Source organism: Planococcus citri, chromosome 2 (genome assembly GCF_950023065.1).
Source record: "Planococcus citri chromosome 2, ihPlaCitr1.1, whole genome shotgun sequence".
In the NCBI taxonomy this organism is placed as follows: domain Eukaryota; kingdom Metazoa; phylum Arthropoda; class Insecta; order Hemiptera; family Pseudococcidae; genus Planococcus; species Planococcus citri.
The window spans coordinates 25,065,562-25,088,831 of record NC_088678.1 but is presented as its reverse complement, the minus strand read 5'-3'; the positions used below and the strand labels follow the sequence as shown (position 1 = coordinate 25,088,831).

The following is a 23,270-nucleotide window of genomic DNA, read 5'->3' as shown; positions in this document are numbered from 1 at the left end:
CTCTTTTGATCAACTTCGCTTGCATTAATTCAAATGGTGGAGTGTCACCTCAAAAAGGTCCCTTGATGAATTGCGTAAGAAAAATTCGGAGATTTTGCAGTTCGAACTCGCGGTGGATATTTGAGTCGATTGAAAGTTACACAAAAAAAGCTTCAAGTCAAGCTGTTCTGAGAGAATTTTTGAAAAAAAAAACGTGACTACATACTAACCTGTTTTAAGAAAAAAGGCCCGACGCTTATTTTCGGGTAAATTTGTGTTTTAAAAATATGTTCTAAAATTTCAAAAATTTGATAATTTTTACTGACCTTTCTAATTAAATGAATAGATTCATTCGCACATGATTCATTGATTCATTAACAATTGATCAATTCGTATTTCGTTCGTGTATAATTTACCAAAAATTAATCAAATAATTCGATTCGTTCGCGATTGATTTATTAACAATTGATTTATTTGTTCGTCAATTCAAATTCGTTCGTGAATGATTCACCAAAAATTGAATGAATGAATCGATTCGTTCGCGAATGATTCATCAAAAATTGAGTAAATGAATCGATTCGTTCGCGAACGAGTCACTTATACGAATCTATTCGTTCGCGAATGATTCATCAAAAATTGAGTGAACGAATCAATTTATTCACGAACGAGTCACTTATACGAATCGATTCGTTCGCGAATGATTCATCACAAATTGAGTAAATGAATCGATTCGTTCGCGAACGAGTCACTTGTACGAATCGATTCGTTCGCGAACGAGTCACTTGTACGAATTAATTCGTTCGCGAATGATTCACCTAGAAATCAATCAATTTGTTCAATCGCCGATCGATTGTAAATGATTCTATTCGATTGTAAACAAATCAATTGCTGTACAAGTGTTTCAAAAGAAGCGAATCAATTCGTTCGTAAAATATTTTTATTTAGAGAAAAGTCGGTCATCTCGATCACGCTAAATGCGTGAGTTTTTTTTTTATTTGTTATCACTTATCATTTTTCATTAGGTATTTATTTTATTATTCGTTATCCTGACCTTGTGATCTAGCTAAATTGATTCATTGAAATTTTGACAATTTACTCAGGAGAAGATAGGCTAATACAAGCATAGTTTGGAAAAAAAGTTTTTTTTTTTTTAGAAAAAAAGTAAAACGAATAGTTTTTCTATTTGAAACATGTATGTATTTTACAACAGATTTAAAATCTCCGTACGACTAAATTTTTCTCTTGATTTATGACAGAAACAATTCGAAATAAAAGTAAGTAGGTATTTGATCTCATACAATGCAGGTATCCTACTTTATTATTTATAGTCATTTAGTCAACTGTTAGGTTCTACACTACCCTGTCATTAATTTTCATCATCGGGCAAGTTGAAAGAACCACCAGAGACGAAACAAATCTAAATTTAATGTTCTAAAAAAACGCAATAATAAAAAAAAATGAAATAAAATTAAGTAATAAGCAATCGATACTTAGAATAGAAAACATGAACATAGCCTGTTGAGGAATAAACTAAGAAATACAACGAAATTGATTAATTTTAATCAAAATTATAACTTCAATGTACAGCGAACATGAAACTTCTGCTACCATGAGATCATAAATTTTCAATTCAATCATCAATTGGATGCTGCACGTAGTGATAACGCTTCATATACTTCATTCACCAAATTAGAATGCACAAGAACGATGTTTTTCCAAGCTGCGGAATTAAATACTTCAATAAAGTTAGCAACGATAAACTTGATCGATTCAGATTTCAGTTCTTTAACGCCATGCATATCCGCCAGTAGCAAAACATTCGCGGCATTTTCCACAGATAACGTCTTGTAAAGTTCTTCAGCACAAATCATTTTCAACCGATTCAAACCGTATTTATCAGCAGCTGCCAGCAAACCTTCCGCAACATTTTTCAAATGTTCACATTTTCCAGTATAAACATAATTTAAAAATTCGCCGACGATTTCTGCGTTCATATCTTCGATATCAATTCGATTCTTCTCATTTTCTTTCATATTGTGTTTAAACATAGCAGCAAATACTGGACATCGCGCAGACAAAATATTCTTGTGAGCTGGATACTCTTGACCATCTACTGCAAGTATGACATCTGCCAATTCACGGTGTTCCAGTAATTGTCCCAAGTTTTCGGAAAGATCGCAAAGAGAGGCGTTTGGGTATAGTTGAGTTGTTTTACACTGATGTAATGTGTTACTAATGGCATCGCGTACCGTAGAAAAACGTAGTTCAAATATGATCGTCAACGTGTTATCGATCAAATAGTTACGTTTGAAATAGTCGTTTTTCTTCAGAAATTCTTTACGGCCCCAACTAGAATTCTTACCATTTGTAAGCTCGTATTGATTCATCTGGCCCTTCGAAATAGATACTTTCTTATACTGGGAATCCGTAACGAAAGTATTAAATTTCGCGTACACTTTTTTAGTCCTAGGACTGCAAAGAGTCAGGTAGAGAGAAATTGTATCTTTGGCATCCGTTTCGCCATTTGGTTTCAGCTGCAGTTTCCATTTAATCTCAGTATTTCCAACCGCTGAGAATTCAGAAGAAAACAAACTTTCTCCTTCAGCTTCGTGAAAATCAAAATTATCAATCACCCATACATGATTTGCTTCATCGACGTGTACTTTAGTGGTATCCCATTCTTTGTACAATGTACAAATCGTGCCACAATTACTCGATGACATTTTGGCCGGAATGAATTCGTAAATTTATCGTAGTTTCGTCGTGAAAATGAAGGTTTGAATTCACAGCATGTAATTCTGCTCTAATGAATAATCTGAGGGCACCGGCGATACTAGATAATCGTTCTCTGTTGAGTTGTTTCTACTTCATTCAATAAAACAATAAAACTGAATTCTGAAATCAAAAGGAACGTACGGTTGAACTCGAATTAATAACATAGGTAGCCTATTTGTACTATTAGCATTACATATATGGTAGATAAATATATAGTAAGACTCATTCAAACGTGCGGAGCTAACATTGATTAATCGTATGCAGTTTCCTTGCATTAAATTTAATATCATATGACCATCAGCTGCATGAATTCACTTTGACTGGGAACAAAAAAAAAACAATCTGAAAAACATCGTACCTTTTGAAAGTTGAATGCGCCGATATTTACTCTACTGTTCTTGTTTTAATTTATTTTAGTAGTAAAGTCACTTCTCAGAAAATGAACAACCAAAATTAGACTTGGATTACAGAATTACAAGCAAAAAATCCCGAAAAATCTACCATTTCGCTTATCAGTTCATCAGTGATTACACGTCAGAAGACAAACTTCTCCTTGCTTCACGTGCAAATTCCTAAAGCTCTTTAATACAAGTATGGAAATAGATTATACTCTTAAGAAAGTCATAGGATTTTACGTAAGTTTTACGTACTGCGCAGTGCGCGAGCAAGCATCAAATCAGCTGTTCACGTACAACGTTGCACCGCAATGGTTGCTCCGCCCACCTCCACCGCGTGACGACACCAACCTGCCATGCGCAGTACGTAACACATACGTAAAATGCTATGACTTTCTTAAGAGCATACTCTATTTCCATACTTGTATTAAAGAGCTTTACAAATTCCCACAACCCACACACCATCCAGTGGTACCATAATACATATATAATAAAACGCTAATGACATGTATTTTTTTTAAAATTTTGATGAAGCCCATCAAAATTCAAAAAGGCAAGGCCCAATTCCGATTCCCCAAATGATTTCAAAAAGACGTGGAAAAAATTTCAGATTTTCAGGTCAATGCTTAGAAAATATTTATTATTTTTCGTTACACACATTTAAAAAATCATTTTACGTGACTTTTTGAGTTTTTGATGTCCACTCGTGTCCACTCCACTATGAACTATCTCAATATAGGAATTAGAAAATGTAAATTGAGGAGCTTGGAATCAAAACTCACTTTTGCCATCGGACAAAGTTTCGAGAAAATCGACAATAACTGATTTCGCCTAGTGCGTTGATGAAAAAAACGTCGCAAAGTGTGTCGAGCTCTTGAGTAAGACTACTAAATAGGATTCCATGAGAAAATTTTTTTTTCAAGTTGCCATATCGTTGCAGTATGGCTTTCAAGTTTGGCAAAAGTGAGTTTTGATTCCAAGGTGGGGTAATTTTACTTTTTTTTGCAAATATATCGAAAAATAAGCCTCCTAGAAAAAAACTATAACGACATTATGTCGATTGGAAATTTAATTCTCTACAATTTTCCTCGATTTAATTTTTCTGTAGAATGCTTCGTTCCGTCTCCAGACAGCTTTAAAAGTTTTGAGCGCTGAATTTTTCCAAAAATTATACTTTCTTTTGCAAATATATAGAAAACTAAGCACCCTAGAAAAAAACTAACGACATTACGTCGATTGGAAATTTAATTCTCTACAATTTTCCTCGACTACATTTTTCTGTAGAGTATTTTGTTCCGCCTCCATAGAGCTTTAAAAGTTTTGAGCGCTCAATACATCCAATTTTTTACCTCCTCAGTTGCATAACTTCCAAATTCAAAACTACCATTTTCGCTATTTTCACTATCAGAAAATGCTTCCGAAGTTGCAATTGAATCATTTTGGCTTTGTAGACTGCCATGCGACCTTGAAAATACAGTTTTTTTTTATAGCTTTGGCAAAAGTGAGTTTTGACTCCAAGGGCACTTTTTAACACGAAATTGTGAAGAACTGGGGCCGAATTCGGAAAAATGGATTCTGTAGGGTGATAGAGAAAGTGAAGAAGTATCCGAATCCGCAAAAAAACGCATATCGATTTTTGGTGGCAAAAGTGAGTTTTGATTCCAAGCTCCTCAATTAGTGGTTCAATGATTTGATTTCAATCTCAATAATTAGCACCGAATAAGTATATTTAGTAAAAATCATTTTGAATAAAAAAAAATAAATATGTAAAAATAAGTTCGAAACTCGTTCAAAAAATGCCTTTAAAAATAATGAGAATTTCTCATCGTCACATGAAAAACTAAATAAAAATTGTCTAATACTTAATATTTCTCATCATGATCGATTCTTTGGTACATATGATACCTATGCACCTGAATTTAATGAAATAACTTAATAATGTGCTTACTATTGAGATAAATTCAAAAGAAAAAATATAATTGGTGGATGTGGGATAGACTTGCCGAATATTAATAAACAGGAACCACCAAATGACCTTGTAGTACAATTATTACAAATGAAATTTACCCGTATGATTTCATTCATTATCAGCACCTGAAGAATCACATCACTTCAAATTTTGATGTGTGAAGTGGGTAAGTAATTGGTGGTAATTTTAGAGAAACTGTACATACGTACGAGTAATAGATTAGCTATCTTGAATTTGGCAACAAAAAAAAGGAAAAGGAAATGAGTAGGTAAGTACCTAATAAGTATTAAACCATCATACGCGTACTTGCGAATTAAAATCATCATACCAGAATAATTCGATTGAAATCGTCGTCTTATTTTATGACTCGAATTCTCATCTGTAAGAAAATTTGATCATGATAACTTCGAACCATTATGGATAAATAACAATAAAATTTATTTAATTCGCGAATTTTTTATAAACTACAGTACACAAAAAATTATTATAACTACAATGATTCTGTAGCATTTATAATTTATCTATTATTATTCTAAAAAGCTCATTTTTGGCCCCTCCAAAGGGATTTGAAATTCCCGGAGAAAATTAATAAATAACTAGAGAAGGTCCCAGAATTGAGAATTACCCAAAATTAGTGGTTTCGATTTGTGGAAGTTTAACTGAAGGAGTTATTCACATTTGTTAATTTTCTTATTTAAAAAAAATAATCATCTTTCACGAAAAAGTTTTAAAATTTCTCTTAAAATAGTGTTTTTTTTTTATTTTTTTTTACATTTTCAAAATTTTTCCAAAAATTCAAAAATGAACTCCAGGATTTAAAATTTTGGTTACGGGGGTCTTAAGACGACTTAAGACATGCTCTTTTGATCAACTTCGCTTGCATTAATTCAAATCGTGGAGTGTCAGCTCAAAAACGTCCCTTGTTAGGATGAATGGCGTAAAAAAAATCAGGGATTTTGTTCAAACTCGGTGGATATATTTTTGAGCCGATTGAAAGTTACACAAAAAATAGCTTCAAGTCGAGCTGTTCTGGAGAGGAGATATGGGTACAAAAAGAGAGAGCATTTTCGAAAAAAAAAACGTGACTACATAACCTGTTTTTAAGAAAAAAAGGCCCGAGCGACGCTTATTTTCGGGTGAATTTGTGTTTTGAAAATATGTTCTAAAATTTCAAAAATTTGATAATTTTTACCGACTTTTGACTTTTTTAATTAAATGATTAGATTCATTCACGAATGATTTATTAACAATTGATTTATTTGTTCGTCAATTCGTTCGCGAATGATTCACGAAAAATTATTACAATGAATGATTCATTGACAATTGATCAATAGGTTCGTCAATTCGTTCGCGAACAATTCACCAAAAATAAATTGAATAAATCGAGTCGTTCGCGAATGATTCACCAAAAATAATTCAATGAATTGAGTCATTCGCGAATAATTCATCAACAATATTCGTTCGGTAATGATTTACTAACAATAATTTATAAATTCGTTCGTGAATGATTTACCAAAAATTAATCATATGAATCGATTCGTTCGCCAATGATTCATTATTTGTGAATCAATTCGTTCGCGAATGATTCACAAAAAATAATTGAATTCGTTCATGAATGAATGATTCACCAAAAATTGAGTGAATGAATCGATTCGTTCGCGAACGAGTCACTTATACGAATCAATTCGTCCGCGAATGATTCACTAAAAATTATTCAATTTGTTCGCGAATGATTCATGATTCATCAAAAATTGAGTAAATAAATCGATTCGTTCGCGAACGAGTCACTTATACGAATCTATTCGTTCGCGAATGAGGAATGATTCATCAAAAATTGAGTAAATGAATCGATTCGTTCGTGAACGAGTCACTTATACGAACCAATTCGTTCGCGAATGATTCAGTAACTATTAATCAACTCGTTCGCGAATGATTCACCTAGAAATCATTCAATTTGTTCAATCGCCAATCGTTCGTAAATGATTCTATTCGATTGTAAACAGATCAATTTGCTGTACAAGATCAAAAAAAAACGAATCAATTTGTTCGTAAAATATTTTTATTTAGAGAAAAGTAGGTTTTCTCACGCTAAATGCGTGAGTGTTTTTTTGGGTGTAAATTGCTAACATTTTTTCTGGGTAGGTATCTTCAATTCAAAATGAAGGTGTTCACCAAGTTTGGTCTAAATCCTTCGACTTTTGTTTGTTTGTTCTTAGGGGAGTCACTTTATTGAGAAATATAATTAATAGGTACATGTATTGTGTTTTTTAAAATCAATTTTTGGAAAAGACGATGCAGAGTTCAGCTTTTACTGGTTTCATCAAACGAGTTCATTTTCAATGAATTTAAAATTTTTTTTGGTACCTATTTTTGATTTTCTCGAAAAATTGCCTCCTCTTTAGATAAAATAAAAAATACATATAATTTTTCATACACTTCCTAGAAAAGCAGAAATTCGTCTTACCTACTTTCATGGTTCATTTTCATGAAATTGAAAAAAAAATGCTTCCAAAATAATGAGCTTTTTCCAAAATTGAGGAGAGTTTGAGAACTGATCCAAAAAATCACCAATTTTTGCAATGTTTTTTCGATCAATTTAACCCACGACACTTTTTTTTTTTACCTGGCTGCTATAAAACACTTATGCAAATTATATTTCGACAATTCGACACGTCTTTCTCTTCTTCCTTCCTTCAAGCCCATTATGATGACGAATTCAAGTTCCTGTGAAGGCGTGTAAGAAAACTCACTTCTACAGTTCTACATCAACGTGAGTGCAACAACGAACACCATCAACACTAAACAATGCCTTTTTCATCACTACCTAATGTAGGTAATTCTATGAAAATTGAAAGGTTAATGAGCACGTGTACTTTCTAAAAAAAAACGGTCAACTCATCTCAAAATGATAGGTAGACGGTACTTTATGGAGAGTTGATGAATCACAATTTTTGTTTCATAAAATATCAATATTCGACCACAATAAAATTCCCCATTTCGATTTCCTCACCAAGACAGCATATTATCTCAAAAGTGTCATCAAACAAAACTATAATGCACCTATGATCAAATAACCATTCAATTTACATAATACCTCCAATTTTTAACTAGGTACACGAATAATGAAACAGCAAAGACAATCCATTCTCATTTCTTCGAAATATTTTGCAGCAGATGAGCAGTTCCATGTTTTGTTCCTTTTCTCCCCCAATGAAACGCCAATACGACTTCAATCCACACGTTTTCCATGACGCTAAAAAACACAATAAATTCGATTTTTAAACTATAATTTATACGAATTATACGATGGTAAACAAGCGTAGTAAATACACAATTAACATTAACTATGCGCATTTTACGAGTACCTACATATGTACTACCTAATATAAAAGTTCTATTCAACTCGTGTGCAATTATTATTGACGTTTTTCAAATGCGTTTTAGCAAAATGATCACTACTTAGATCAGTGATATGCACAACGTTTAGAATTTTACTTCGTGATAAATACACCGCTGTTTACTGCAAAAAAGAGAGAAAAAATTAATGCACATAAACAAATACGAGTACCTGGAAATACACTCTTTTTTCAGAGCATTGTGGTTTGAATTCCCCTATAGATTAATGAACCGTGCTTACACGTTTTAAAAATTCAATTTTTTACTGATTCACCTTTTTTTTTCTTCTTTAGGTAGGTACTCAAATGATAAACAATGTATACTCCACTTCCTGTATAAATATAAAACGAGTTTCATTGGTCAATTTCCAACAGTTTATCCTACGATTACATCTCGTGAGATTGATTTGTTTAGATTTATCGGTATACCTAAAAGAACACTTATGATGGTTTGAAAAGACTTTATAAATCAAGATAGCTGTACCTATACGAGTGACGGATAAAATTCTATGTACATTTACGTCAGTTCATTCGCGAGTAAATTTTCTTCCTGCGCGGTGTGTACGAGATTTGTGTGCTGTGCTTCGTCGCGAGATCATCATGTATAAAATTTTGGTGAGTTTTTTCTCTCTCATCTCGTTAATTATCGTACGTTTATTTAAAATAAAAAAAACTAAAAGTGAAAAAGTCATAGATGTGTATTCAAAAAAATTTATTTATTTAATTGGCGCCAACATTCGATATGAGTGATTTTTTTTTGTTCTCACGAGAATCTGTAGCTGAATACCTAATTAGTTGACAATTTTCTCGAATATGGGGGTAACTAAAACACACCCAGATAATTACCTATTTTTCGTCTTTAATCTCATTACCTACTTTCGCATTCGCCAATTTTTATTACTTCTTTCCTTTAATCGATAAAATGACTGATTAGGTGCCCATTATTGGTGAAAAAAATGCACTCGGTTTTTAAATTTGGTAATGCAATTTTGGATCACCTCCAATTAATTTTTTCTCATGATTCTCAAATAACCAGTGTGCAATCTGTTTTCCAGATCTTCTGCCTGTTTATCTACACCATCGATGCAGTACCACCACAAGCACCTTACTACGGTACGAAAATCTCACCAGATGTGGAAATATTCGATCCGAGATTCGTAACGAAAAAACCCAAAACTTACACACCAGTGAAACCAAATCGTAAACCAACGACAACGCCGAAAATTCCAACGTATCCGTCTAAAGAACCGTACACTCCACCGACCCAGTATCCGACGAAACCACCATCGAGTAGCAAAAAACCCTTCTTGACGACCAAAGTACCTCCTGTTTATTCTTGGACATCGAAAAAACCATTAAACTTCCCATCTCCTATTTTCCCATCGTTTTCGTTCAATAATACTCCAACGTTTTGGTCAACTTCATCGACTACGTATCAACCACCTCGTACTTTTACAACCCCTAATAGCATTTATCCTTCGTCTAGATGGCCTCCTAATCCACCCAAACCTTCGTTTTTCCCATCATCCTCTCAGGGCACTCAGGGTACAGTTTGGCAGCCGAAATACCCCAGCACTGTGGGGTCTGGCCCGACAGGTACTCCTGCTTGGATCTACCCTCCTCGACCATCTTGGCCACGATCGCGTCATAATGTGATTCCCAGTCTCAGTACGAATAATCGTGTCATCGAAGCTGCAGACGATGCAGAAGAAGGTGGTCATTCGATAACCGGTTCAATTTCCGAGTATCAAGCTTATAACGAAGAAGATGGAAGTTTCAAATTGGGGTGAGTATCTGCTCGTAATTCCTCTAGCTGTCGTCTTCTTATTACTCGAAATTAAATCCACAACCGTTGTTGCGCCTTCTCTGGCTTCGTATTCGGCAACTTATTCGACTCGTGGAAATTATGGAAATGAACCACAACGGTTACGTGATTGAACGATCATTCAATCTTCTTAAAAGTACCTATCATTAGTATATTTGGCCTGGAGGCGTTGTTATATTCTCTCGACTCATCCAATAATATGGTACCACTTTTACCGTTTGAATTCGTCCTACCGACAACAGAACACTGTCTATACCCAAGTCTGTAGTTTAAAAAAAAATACGACTAAATAAATATAAAACTAAGCCATGGGCATTTGCATTGACATTTCTCATCCATAGATTCGAACTTCGTAACGGCTTATCGGCCAAAGTACACGGTTACAAGAAGAATGGCAAACTTGTATTAGAAGGTTCGTACTCGATATTTACCGAAGATGGCAAACCAGTAAATATTGTTTACAAAACAGACGAAAACAACTATCGAGATAGCGAGCCGACTATCTTCCATTTAGATATACCTTCTTTCGACGACCAATCGAACCTTGATGACGAAAACGAAGACCAAAATGTGAATCTAGTTCCTACGTATGTTCCATATCATCTCAATAGCACTACTGACAGTAGTAGTGGAATTTTTAACGTTGATCAATCCGACGAAGATGAAGACGAAGACGACGACGAACGATTTTCTGATTTAATTTTGGTACCGACTACGCAACAATCTGACGATGAAGAAGTTATATCTACGACAGAAAATTTAAACTAGGTAATAGGTGTAATTCTAGCAGTTGCAAATTTGTTTTTCTAGTCTTCGCAAGAGTATGTCTATTGTCTATATATTTTCTTCAATATTTTGAAAGTTATTTTATTTTCTATGCACCACTATATCAAACCTAGATACATATGAACATGGTACAAACAACCATCCTAGTCAATTCAAAACTAAATCGTACAAATAAAAACAAGAATATCTACCTAAATTGATTTCATTATGATTGCTTTTAATTAATAATAGGTACCTAAACCTACTTTGTAATTTTTTACTTTTACTTGTGTAAACAAATGTAAAATAAATTAATTTATTGAAAATAGTAATTTTTTTTCTTTTTTCAACCGTATCAGATACAAATAGGTTTTGGTTAGTTGAGCAAATGACGAGGAAATGGAAAAGACTTATTCCCACATTTTGGCTCCAATTCAAAAAAATCTAGCATGCATAAGCACCTCGTATTTGAATAGATCAAGAAAAAGATACATTCCTTTTCCTACGTAAACCTTAAAATCAAGTTTAAAAAAATTGAGACCGAAAAATCCGAATTTAAAAATTGGAGAAAGATCTTAAAAATTGATAATAACACAATATTTTGCCAAAATGTAGGTAAGTACCTAGGTAAGTAAAATAAAATTAATTTTTATAATCCTCAGAAAAAAAATAGATCCTTAACACCGAAAAAATTCAACTAGGCGTAAACGAATTTTTTATTTTAAAATGTTGACGAGTCGAGCCTTTTTTTTTATTTTTTTGAAAAATGTTTTCAAAATGAAAGGTTGTACAAAAAGACCACCTGACATGAAGTCTTTGAATCAAGAGCGATTATTTCGAACTCCGACAGAGGTAAGAATGATGCAAAAACGAAGAAAAGTATACAAGAAAAGGTTTTTTTGAAGTCTGGTTTAAAAAGTTTTAATGCTGGGAAGTCAAAATCTTCAGCAGCGCATGTCACAGAGGGGTCATTCCACGTTTTTTGACATTTTTCCTGGGGAAATACCTTCCGAAGGAATGACCAATGGCGCAAATCGCAGCCCTCTAGCCCATTTTTAAAGGCAGCCATGGGGTGTCAAAGTTTTCAGTGATCCTAAGATATCATCCATTTCAGCAGTTGAGTACTCAATAACCGCGATACCTACCAAAATGGAACTTTTTCTCATAGTTAGGGGTTTTGAAAGGCTTTTTGGTGATATCATAAAAATCAGTATTGCCACTTTTTTTCGTAGAAAAAATTAGCCCCAAAAGTTTCGAAACGTATTTCATCCTGAACAAAAAAAAATTGAAAGCTTGCGAAAAAATGCGATTTTTTGATTTAAAACATCAAAAAAAGTTTTGATTGGTGAAGTTGACTCATTTGACCCATATTCTTACGTACCTATCAGTTGAAAAAGTTGAAAAAGCCCTTTCACTCGATGAAATGAACTCCTCACAAAAAAATCAAAATTCAAAAAAATTCAATTTTCAATTTCAAACATCAAAAAAAGTTTAAATTTATTCAGTTGTCTTAAGTATTTCGACCTCTTTCTGACGTATTTCATGGAAAAGTTGATAAAAATTACAATCACAACAAAAAAAAAATCGTTCATTTTTTGAATCTTTTCGAATTTTGATTTTTTTGTGAGGAGTTCATTTCATCGAGTGAAAGGGGTTTTTCATTTTTTTCAACAGAGACGTAAAAATAGGGGTCAAATGGGCCAACTTCACCTATCAAAACTTTTTACATAATTTTATTTTGAAAAAGACATATTTCTTGTGTTATTAGATATACGTAAAATGGTATCGCTACCTCTTACGTTAGCTACATTTTTAATAAGCATTTACCTACTTGTGGAGAGGCAAAAAAATAATTGATAATTTGCTGACTATTTAGTATTAATCTCGCGTTTCATTGTTTTTTTTTTTTAAATTGGCAACAATGACCAAAAATTGGCAACATTGCGTTCCAAAATATGCCCCCAAATTCAGAGATGATGGTTTTCGATGTTTCGAAATGCTTGATTAATGCAAAAATTTTAGAAAATTTTTTGTGCAGAACCCAGTGGTCTTGGATTTTTATGAAAATGACCTAGATCGACGTAAAATCTCAAATTCTATCTGTTGAAAATGGATCATTTTCCTTTAATTTTCCCAAAGCAAGTTAGGGTAGAAGCTATATAGAGCGAAAAAACTTTTCTTTGCGCACCCGTATCGATTCCTTTCCAGAAACGACTCCAGAGCTACGAGTATATTTTTTTATTTAACAAGGGAGGTATTTCAACTGGCAGAAAAATTGTTGAACCATACAAAGCTATAGATCGAAAGAGCATGCAAACATATTCCACCAGCCAAAATTTTAGGAGCTTATAAGTTCATTTTTCGACTTTTGGTGAATTTAAAAAAATCAAATTTGGGCCCAAATTTAAAAAAATCAAAATTCCGTCAAATTTACCGAGAAAGCTGAAATTTGATATACACCCTACCTATTTAAGACCCACAAAATCGATTGGAAACGGTTTCCAGCCGTTTTGAGCAGTTCTGGAGCCCCCAGCAGATTTTTGAAACTCGAAATTTTAACAGAATTTCACAAAATGAAGATAGAAAGCTGAATTGCACAATGTACCGTTTTTGCAATGTGCAGAGTCGGCTGGCAGTAGTTTCGAAGCGTTATGAAAAGGCTCCAGTATATAGGTAGTATTTCGAAAATTCCAGTTTTCCAAAAAATTCAAAGAATCTGTACAAATCAACTCCAGCACGTATGTTTGCAGTTTGTGCTTGTCAATGTGACCAATTACACGCCATTTTTCCAAAATCGACGTCTACCAGTTCGAAATCACATGTGTCCAGCAATTTCATATCTATAGGTACGAGTAAAATTGAAAATTTGAAAAATTCATAGTTTCTCTTCCGTTTGACGAAAAAAGTTGAAATTAAGTTTTTAATACCCTATTTTTGATTTTATTGCAGGTAGTTTCAAGCTGTTTTGAAAACTCCACAGCTTTTTTGAAAATCCAGTTTTCCAAAAAATGTCGTAGAATCTATCCAAATCAACTTTATAACCACATTTAGCACGTATGCTCACGGTTGGTGCTTGGTAGTGACCCACTTGATCGATTTCCCATCAGATTTCCAAAATCGGCGTCTGTCAGTTCAGATCCATATTATTGTCTAGCGATTTCATAATTGAAAATTTGAAAAAGTCACAATTCCTCTTCCATTTTTTAGAAAACTGAAATTTCCAAAATTCTACTTGAGCCCCCAAAACGGTTCGAAATCATTTCAAATCAATTTGGTGGTGTCTGAATAAAGTAGGCAGGTATATACCAAATTTCAGCTTTTCAAGACAATTTGATGGTGAGATTTTAATTTTTTTCCATTTTGGGCCCAAGATTGATTTTCAAAAATTCACCAGCAGTTGAAAAATGCACTTGAACACCGGAAATAATGGCTTGGGGCTGGTGGTATATTGCATACTGCTTGGATCTATAGGTACCTCTATACGATTCAAAAATAAATATATACCTACCTACGTAAAAGTAAAGATGACGATAATGGGAAATGGTTTCACGATGATAATTGCACTTCACTATAATGTATTTGATGAGTTTTTGTTCAAACTTCCTTCTTACCAAAGTACATACAATACGTCAGTATAAATTCATCCTCGTTAAAGTATAGGTATTTCAAGTTTGATTGATATATCAAACCTTCCATTAAACCCTTCATCAAATGGGTATTATTAAAAAATTAGTTATGTGTCCTTTGTTTAAAATACTGGTACCTAGCCTACCATATTTTAGATTTTAAACAGAATGTGATTGTAGGTAGGTATGTGTGAAATTTCTGTGACTGAAGGCTGTAATAAAATGGACTGTCTAGGTACTATAGGTTAGTAGGTATCTACTTTCAAAAAACCAAACAGCCATATCAAGTTTTTTTTTGTTTTCTTCTTAAAAATAGACTAAAATGAGTAATCTTGAACATTTTTTTGTTTCTGATTTTTCGAAATTGTAGAATGGTTTCAGATTCCACTTGGTACTTATCGCCTATTGAACGAAGTATATCTCAATAAACTCGTTCGATTTGTATTACAGATTATAACCATATAACTTATTAGATGAGTGCATTTATTTTTATTTACTAACGGAATAAATTCATCACCGCACGCGGCCATTCTGCTGTCACAGACGAGCTTCAATTATGTCCTATCATCGATACAGATGTCTTCGTTTAAATATCTACATATTCTATCCTCCCAAGTAAAGATCGTCTGTATCTCGTACTTACGCATCGTTAAACTATCTCCATCTCTCGTTACATAAGTTCGCGGCAAGTTGAAGCTGAGCTGAGAGGACGTCAATTATTTACTAGACTGTTCCGAAGATGTTCAAAGAAGATCACGTTGTCCACCTTGACCTATAGACAACTTTGCTACTGCAAAGTGCAAACCGGCACTATAAAAGTTCTAGATATACTCGTAGTTGCACATAAATACTCTCCATTGGTTTATTTTTGTTTCTACAAAAATATATTAAAATGCTAATGCAATTTATTTTTTCATCGTCGAAAAATAAAACGGTACTATTGCGGTGAAGTACCTACTCGATGGTTTTGTAAATGTTTCTACTCGTTTCATCTACAGTAGATGACTACCGTTTCTTGATCGTGATCGTTACAAATAGGTATCATCTACCTATCGGTATCTGCGAGTATATGAAAAACGGTACCCTACCTCTACCTGGCTAGATATTTTCCAATGATGATTAAACTCAAGTGAACTTTACAATATGCAATGATGAACAAATATTGAATCAATGTAATCCGAATGAGTCGTTTTTTATTGCATAATTATTATGTTGATGAAGACGATGAACCAACCCGAAGTATTTAAGATTCAGTTAGTTCAATAGTAGGATGATTTTTTCGATAAAAGTATTAGGTAGTGTTTGTGTTACTGTAATTTGAGAATGCGAAGCCCACGATGACTGGGGGATTAATTTGAAAGCATAAAACCTACGTCATGTTACAAAGTCATTAACCGGTTAAAGATTTGAGAATTGTTTTATTGTATGTAAGGTATTAACGGATGCTAGAACAGCGGAGTTTTCAAAATTATGCAATTGCATTTACGACTTGGGAATGAATAGGTACCAGATATGATTTCCTTTAGAGGAAAAATTTGTACAGGATTACTTCATCATTTTTGATGAAACATCTGGAAGTGCCTCATATTTTTCCCATCTTATAATTAAACATTTTCTTTTTCTTTGGGAAAGAGGGGAGGGGGTCATGGCCTTTTCGGAAAAAAATAGGTTACTCGTATTTAGGATACTCGTTCAACGTACAGAAATTTTCAGAAGGATCGTGTAAAAAATTCATTTCGCAATGTTCGTTTTCTCAAGTTACTTAAGTAAGGTCCAAAATTTCAAAAAAATAAAAAAATAATAGAAAAAACTTTCAAAATAAAAATAACTTGCATGGATTTTTACCAGTTTGAACTCAGTTTTTGAGTTAGATACCCTCTTTGTGCTTTTCAACATACAAAAGAAGCAATAAGTTAGTGGTAAAAATGATCTGATCTCACAAGTCACAATGAGAGGTTCTGCGATTCCAACTGGGGGAAAAATTTTCAAACCACATCAAAGCCAAATTGGATAAGCATTCAAAAATACATTACTAAGCCAAATTTCGAATGCTAAAGTGCATTTATCCATTTTTGGAAAAATTTTGAAAATCAAATTTATGAGACATCATAGAAGAAAAAATTTCAACTTTACCAAATCGACGTAGAAAGCTTTTAAATAATATTATGTACTTAGTTCTGAAGCCTCCAACAAATTTTTGATACATACTTGAAATTTCCAAAAAAATTTACCCAATGAAGTTGAAAAGCTAAAATTGTACCAGATTTTCAAAAAATGCCACATAGTCCGGCATATGACAATAGGAGTAATTGCACCCCCCCACCGCCGATCCTCCGGGACAGCTTTTTTCTTAAAGGGGGCATTTTAAAGCAAACTTGCCCAAAAAAAAGTTGGCCCTACTTACAAAATGGCGGCCATTTTGATTGACAGGTCAGCCGAAATCGCAGATTTTGCGTTTTAACATAGGACTTGCACGAAATTTTTCAAACTTTACAAAGGTAGATCGAAAGATCATGCTGACATTCAACACCTGTCAAAATTTCAAGTGCTAAAGTGCGTTTTTCGATTTTTGGTGAATTTTTGAAAATCGAATTTAGGCCAAAAATGAAGGAAAAAATCAAAATTTTACCAAATTAACCAAGAAAGCTGAAATTTGGGATATACCCTATTTTCGACATGCCAAATCAATTGGAAACTGTTTCAAACCGTTTTGAGCAGTTCTGGAGCCTCCAGCAGATTTTTGAAACTCGAAATTCCCACAAAATTCCATCAAATTGGAGTTGTAAAGCTAAAATTTATTCTAAAAACTAATTTCAATACGCTACGAAGTACTGCAGGTGAATTTCAAGTCGTTTTGTAGCCTCCAGCGACTTTTTGAAAATTCCTGAAGCCTCCAGCAGATTTTTGAAACTTTAAATTTTCACAAAATTTCATCGCAAATGGAGATGGAAAGCTGAAATTTACTCTACACTCCAATTTTAACACCCTCTGAAGACGACTTATGGTGGATTTCAAGTCATTTTAGGACCTCCAGCGACTTTTTTGAAAATTGCTGGAGCCTCCAGCGGATTTTTGAAACTTTAAATTTTCACAGAGGGTCGCAATTAGGGCCCCACATAATATTTCTATTTTTTAAGATCTGAGAAAATGACCTCTTTCATTGTCCAAAAACCAATTGAACATGATTATTGTTCAGAATATCACCTTTTCGGAATATTTTTTGATTTTTGTTTTTTGCTCATAATTTTTCATCTTTTGACTTAAACAGTGATGATTTTGATCTCATTCGCTTTTTCTGTGAAAAACAAATAAGATAAATTTTTTCCGCGAAAGCTTCGGCATTATTGGATGATTTAGGGTGGGGGTCGGATTTAGGAAACAGATCGATAATAGCTGGCCCTTTACCCTACGCTGAAGTTGATTTCGATAGATTTTAAGAAATTTTTTAGGACACTGAAATCCTCAAAAAATTGCTGGAGACTCCAAAAGCCTAAAACCATTTTCAGTCGATTTGGCACATCAAAATTGAGGATAAATTGAACTTCAAATTTTTTTTTCGTTGAAGGGCACGAGGTGAATTTTTCAAAATTTCAAAATTGTGAAATCTTTGGAAAATATAAGGGTACGGTTCTGTACAGGCAGAAACCAATTTTGGAAAAATGGGAGTAATCGGTGAGGTACATCACGAAATTTGATTTGGACAGTGGACAGTTTTTATGGCACTTTTTAAAAAATCTGGAATTTTAAAAATATGGCTGGAGGATCCAGAATGGCTCAATACCACTTCCAATCGACCCTGCAGAATGTTGAAATTGAGTTATAAAATAAATAGGTAAATTTTTTTTGGAAATTTCAATTATCAAAAATTTGTTGGAGACTCTACAACTGCTCAAAACGGTTCTAAGACGTTTATAATCGATTCGGGGGAAGGGGAGGGAGGGAGGGAAGGTGGTCAAAATCAGGGTACCCACCTACTTACCTACCTAATTTCAGCTTTCTAGGCCAACTTGGTAAAATGTTGATTTTTCCAATTTTTGTACCTACCAAAGATTTTCAAAAAATTGCCAAAAATCGAAAAATACACTTGAGTACCAGAACTTTTGTGATGTACGTTTGCAAGCTCTTTCAATTTAGCTCCACCTGGCTCAACAATTTTCTGTCAGTTGAGACACCTTTCTTTGTGTCATGTCAGGGTTATGCGAATTCTGTCATATTTTTGACATTCTTCCACTTCTCTTATAAACATCTCATCTTCCGCCAAATTCCAAATAAGAAACAAAAACTCGGTTCAATTCGGAAGCCAGCCCATATACATTAATTCATCTTCTAAAAAATTATGATAAATTAAAGATCTAATCCTGCGCGCCACTTATTACATAAGCACGTTGAAAAATAACTTTACGATTGATAGGCTCGCAGCTTCCACCAAATTCTATTAGCTGATCCGCTCGGATACTTCCTCCTTGTCGGTTTCGTTGAACCAAACTAAATACACCTAGAAAAGCTGGTATCATCTTTTTATCTAAGTGGTTTTGTCAATTAAAAATTACCAAACTGGGTGGGCGATTAAGATTACCTCTCGTATATAGTCAGTCGACAGTCGTCCACACTCTTGGGTAAGAAATTGGGTGTGTTTGTCACCGTTCTCATCTAGCAAGTAGTAGGTATATAGTCTGCAGAAGATGCACGGTGTATAAACTCGATTACGAAACCGGGAAGTAGGATAGCACCATGTGGGATGGTTATTGGATCTTCATCGGATTAATATGTACATGTGTATGTGCAACAGAATGAAGAGGGAATAAAAAAAGAGAATGGAATCACAAATTTCATGACTAATGATGGGACTCGTTTACAATGATTTGCATGTAATAGTATCGTGTCCGCGTTTCTTGAACTGAATTATAAATATGCAAAATGATTGGGCATTATGTTTGATCGTATAAAAACTCTTACTTTTGTTTTATCTCGCACAAACGCTTTGAATTGTTGCCGCGCTATATTCTCGTCCAGACTGAAGATAGGAAGATGAATACGGTACGTGTAGTTTACTATGTGTCTCTATCTTTATGTTTTATACACCTCTATTCGTTATGCTTACAATATTGGTATGTGGAATACGGGATCGTGTCTGCTTTTTTTTTATGTGTGAAGTTGAAAGATGATCGTTCGTTGACAACAAATCTTGCCATTTGACGGAGATGTCTTGTTTGGCCTTGAAAACATCTTTCGTTCGGAATTTTTAAACGCTTTCTTTCTTATGGTTTAAATTTAGAATTCACAAAGTACCCAAGGTGTCTAATACGATTTTCAAGTGGGTATTTAATTAGGTAGCAAGGTTAATCGGACAAATTTGGCGAGTAAAAAAAATCAAGTAAATATTTTTTAATCGAAATGGAGGCAAAAAATATAAATTGAAACGTGCAGGCTATTAACTTTTTCCTTTTTCTATTTCTTAAGTGGTGCTGGTCCTTGATAGGAAAGTGTCAATGTATTTATCGAAATCAAAATTATTGAAAAAAAATTCACCTATACATTTATCCACAATGTCATTTACTTTTTTTTCCTAATCTAAAATTGCAAAATCCAATCATTGAAATGTTTTCTAAAAATATCAGAAAAAAAATACTTACCTATCTACTTAAAAAATCATACATACGTTAATGGTATAAATTTCATAAAATATCTAGATTTTAATCTGGCAATTAAACCAGCCTCGAGATATTTTTTGCTCAAAATTAAGTATTCAATATTATGGAAAAATTTCCCTAACCATGGAAACGATCAACACTAAGAACTTGGCATGAAATTAATCCTCGATGCATTGATTTTGAAAAAATTAAGATCTTCAAGTTGCACCATCTCGTTACTTATTTTTAAATTCAACCTTGATAATTTCATACAACTTATTACACGCCCAAATGCAATTTATTTTCTAAATTAGTATAATTCATTCGACAGGCAATCACCTTGATCTTGATACTTTCTCCTTGTGTTCTATCACTGCCTCAATTCCAAGAGGATGCATACAGAAGGCAACTAGAAGAACAAGAAACCCCACAACTGGACGAAAATCCCCCACAGTTCCAAAGAGAACCCTCATCGCAGTTTCAAAGAAGAGTCCCAGTAGCTCGGGAAAGATTAGTTCGACCATTTGCCAGAGTTCAAAAGGTACCAGTACCTCAACCTCTACCAACTGCTGCTCCTCAGCCGGAACGATACACCAGGCCTGAACCTCAATTGATCACTCGTCAAGAGGAAGTTTACAGCAGACCTCAGCCACAACAACCTCAACTCATCAGTCGTCAAGATGAAGCTTACAGTAGGCCACAAGCTCAAGTACCATTGTTCACTCAGCCTCAATTCCAACAAACTGCAGCTCCGGTCGCTCCTCAAGCTCAAGAAGAAGAGTATAATAGTAGACCTTTATTGAGAGTGCAATCTATTCAGGCTGCTGCTGCTGCTGCTGCTCCTTCGCAAGAAGATAGATATAAAAATGTAGATAGCAGATACAGTACTCCTATTCCGATCATTAAGTACGATAAATCTCAGTCTTTGGATGGCAGTTATAAAACCAGGTATGGATTATTTGATATTGTTATTTGAAAAGGACAGTCTATTGTTGGGATGTTTTTGGCAAGGGCTGTAAAATATTTGGTTAATTGAAATATTATCGATTATTGGATTAATAGCGAGAACAGGTACTCAATTATTCGACTAACTGAAAAGTGAACTATCACGATTATTTAATTATTATCTAATTAAGAAAAAATTGATCGAAAAAATGATACACAAATTATTGATAATTCGGTTAATCAAAGCACAATTGATCATCAAAATAAAAATAATGAAAGGTCATCCATCATTCTATCAATCGAAAATGATCAACTTTTTGCCGAATTTATCAAAAATAGTTATTCAACAGATATCCCGATCAAAAATCGATCATGAGCAGAAATCGATTAATCAAATTCCAAAAATCGATAAATTTTTGATTTTATATGATCGATCATGTTCGAAATGAGACATCAATTTCAGTCTCAAAAATAAACTTCCTGATTCAAAATTGATCAAGAATGAAATAAATCCTCTAATAAAACTAGACAGGTACTTGAAAACTCTTTTTTTTTCTTCTGAAAACTAAATCCACGAATTGTTCAAGTCTTCCTTCAGAATGATGAATAAATTACCAAAATAACAACACCGCCATTCGAATCTCATTAGACAGCTCGATCAACTTGGAAGTGACAATAGTTGCATATAAAACCAACCGCAGGGGCCAATTTTAAAATAAATTAAAAATTAAAGACTCAAAAATACTTCTGATGTAAGAAAAAAAAACACTAATAAAATAATTACCTCTCTGTTCAATTTTCAGTTACGAAACCGGAAACAACATCGTAGCTGAGGAATCCGGATTCATCAAAAATATCGGAGTCAAAGACCAAGAAGCTTTAGTCCAACAAGGAACTTATTCTTACACAGCTCCCGATGGAACAGTCATCACCACATCTTACACAGCCGACGAAGGAGGATTCAGAGTCGAAGGATCTCACATTCCAACACCACCACCTATTCCAGAAGAAATCAGAAAAGCATTGGAAACCATCTACGAAGGAATAAGACAACAACAAGTACGTTATCATCACACATACATACCTAAGCATAATATTAAATAGCGAAGTTATTTATACCTACTTGATATTCTTCAAGAACATCTTAATCATCACTTCCAACATTGTATAATCTTCTCTTATCGAATACACCGCAATACAAAGCAATCTCAATACATCAATTTGATTTAGTACAATGCATGTACCAATACTCCAATAGGGTACGCTTATAGGCCTATAATACAGATCAGAATAATTCTATTTGAAAATTAACGAGTCGACGATTATGCTATTGTTATTGCTCATCGTTTAAAATACAATTAAGTACGTGTATTAACAATCGGTAATCTAGTTACGTTTGATTTATATATTCTTGTTCGAGAACATTTATACTCCGGCTCTGTTCTATACAAAATATAAGTACATACCAAGGTTTCGCAATAATAAATTAGAAGATATCGTTCATCGTCTCAAACTCGTTGTATATTCTTATTTATACCTATGCATGCACATTTCTATGTAGTTACTTATAGTAATTATAGGTACCTTAAAAACCTCATTAATAAAAATGTTTCATCTTCTAGGAAGCGGAAGCCAAAGATGCGAAATACGGTAAAACCAGGCCAGGGTCTGCCGAAGAAACCAATTCTATTTCGGACAATTACCCACAAAATTATCCAACGTTCGCGTAAATCAGCTTGAAATCGAGTAAATAGCATATCCGATGGAATACCAAAATTTTAAGACTGAACAGCTGCATTGTGGTGGAATTTCCTGCGCAGGAAAAAATTTATTTCATTAGGTATATGGATTATCATTAGGTACCTACCTACTGCATATTTATTAGTTTTCTTTTTCCACGAAAATTAATACAAAATGTTTGTTGTTTGTAATTTAGTATCGTGTATTCGTGTGAAAATGTGTATTT

The 23,270-nt window shown here is 33.7% G+C and overlaps 3 protein-coding genes and 1 long non-coding RNA gene across 6 annotated transcripts in view; 2 read left to right on the top strand and 2 right to left on the bottom strand.

Annotated features, from left to right (window-relative positions):
- Positions 1-1,153: 1,153 nt before the first annotated feature.
- Positions 1,154-22,229, bottom strand: LOC135835148 (speckle-type POZ protein-like). 3 transcript variants are annotated; one of them, XM_065349290.1, is made up of 4 exons: positions 22,089-22,229; positions 8,213-8,371; positions 5,395-5,497; positions 1,154-2,874 (listed from the first exon to the last, which is right to left on the bottom strand). In XM_065349290.1, the coding sequence occupies exon 4, from the start codon at positions 2,700-2,702 to the stop codon at positions 1,617-1,619; it is 1,086 nt and encodes a 361-aa protein (XP_065205362.1). In that variant the 5' UTR covers positions 2,703-2,874; positions 5,395-5,497; positions 8,213-8,371; positions 22,089-22,229; the 3' UTR covers positions 1,154-1,616. The 3 variants fall into 3 exon arrangements, with proteins under 3 accessions (XP_065205362.1, XP_065205361.1, XP_065205363.1); XM_065349289.1 differs by lacking the exons at positions 5,395-5,497; positions 8,213-8,371; positions 22,089-22,229 and adding an exon at positions 3,113-3,668; XM_065349291.1 differs by lacking the exons at positions 5,395-5,497; positions 8,213-8,371; positions 22,089-22,229 and adding an exon at positions 3,000-3,116.
- LOC135835147 (uncharacterized) lies at positions 8,867-11,431 on the top strand. Its single transcript, XM_065349288.1, has 3 exons — positions 8,867-9,128; positions 9,569-10,299; positions 10,680-11,431. The coding sequence occupies exons 1-3, from the start codon at positions 9,114-9,116 to the stop codon at positions 11,104-11,106; spliced, it is 1,173 nt and encodes a 390-aa protein (XP_065205360.1). The 5' UTR covers positions 8,867-9,113; the 3' UTR covers positions 11,107-11,431.
- LOC135835149 (uncharacterized) lies at positions 19,428-23,235 on the top strand. The gene is made up of 4 exons (XM_065349292.1): positions 19,428-19,766; positions 20,691-21,307; positions 22,108-22,363; positions 22,927-23,235. The coding sequence occupies exons 1-4, from the start codon at positions 19,758-19,760 to the stop codon at positions 23,032-23,034; spliced, it is 990 nt and encodes a 329-aa protein (XP_065205364.1). The 5' UTR covers positions 19,428-19,757; the 3' UTR covers positions 23,035-23,235.
- LOC135835151 (uncharacterized) overlaps positions 22,428-23,270 on the bottom strand; it is a 44,916-nt gene continuing 44,073 nt past the window's right edge. The window contains exons 3-4 of the long non-coding RNA XR_010556828.1: positions 22,889-23,116; positions 22,428-22,577 (exon numbers count right to left, since the gene is read on the bottom strand). This is a non-coding gene — a long non-coding RNA (uncharacterized LOC135835151). The remainder of the gene's footprint in view (positions 22,578-22,888; positions 23,117-23,270) is intronic.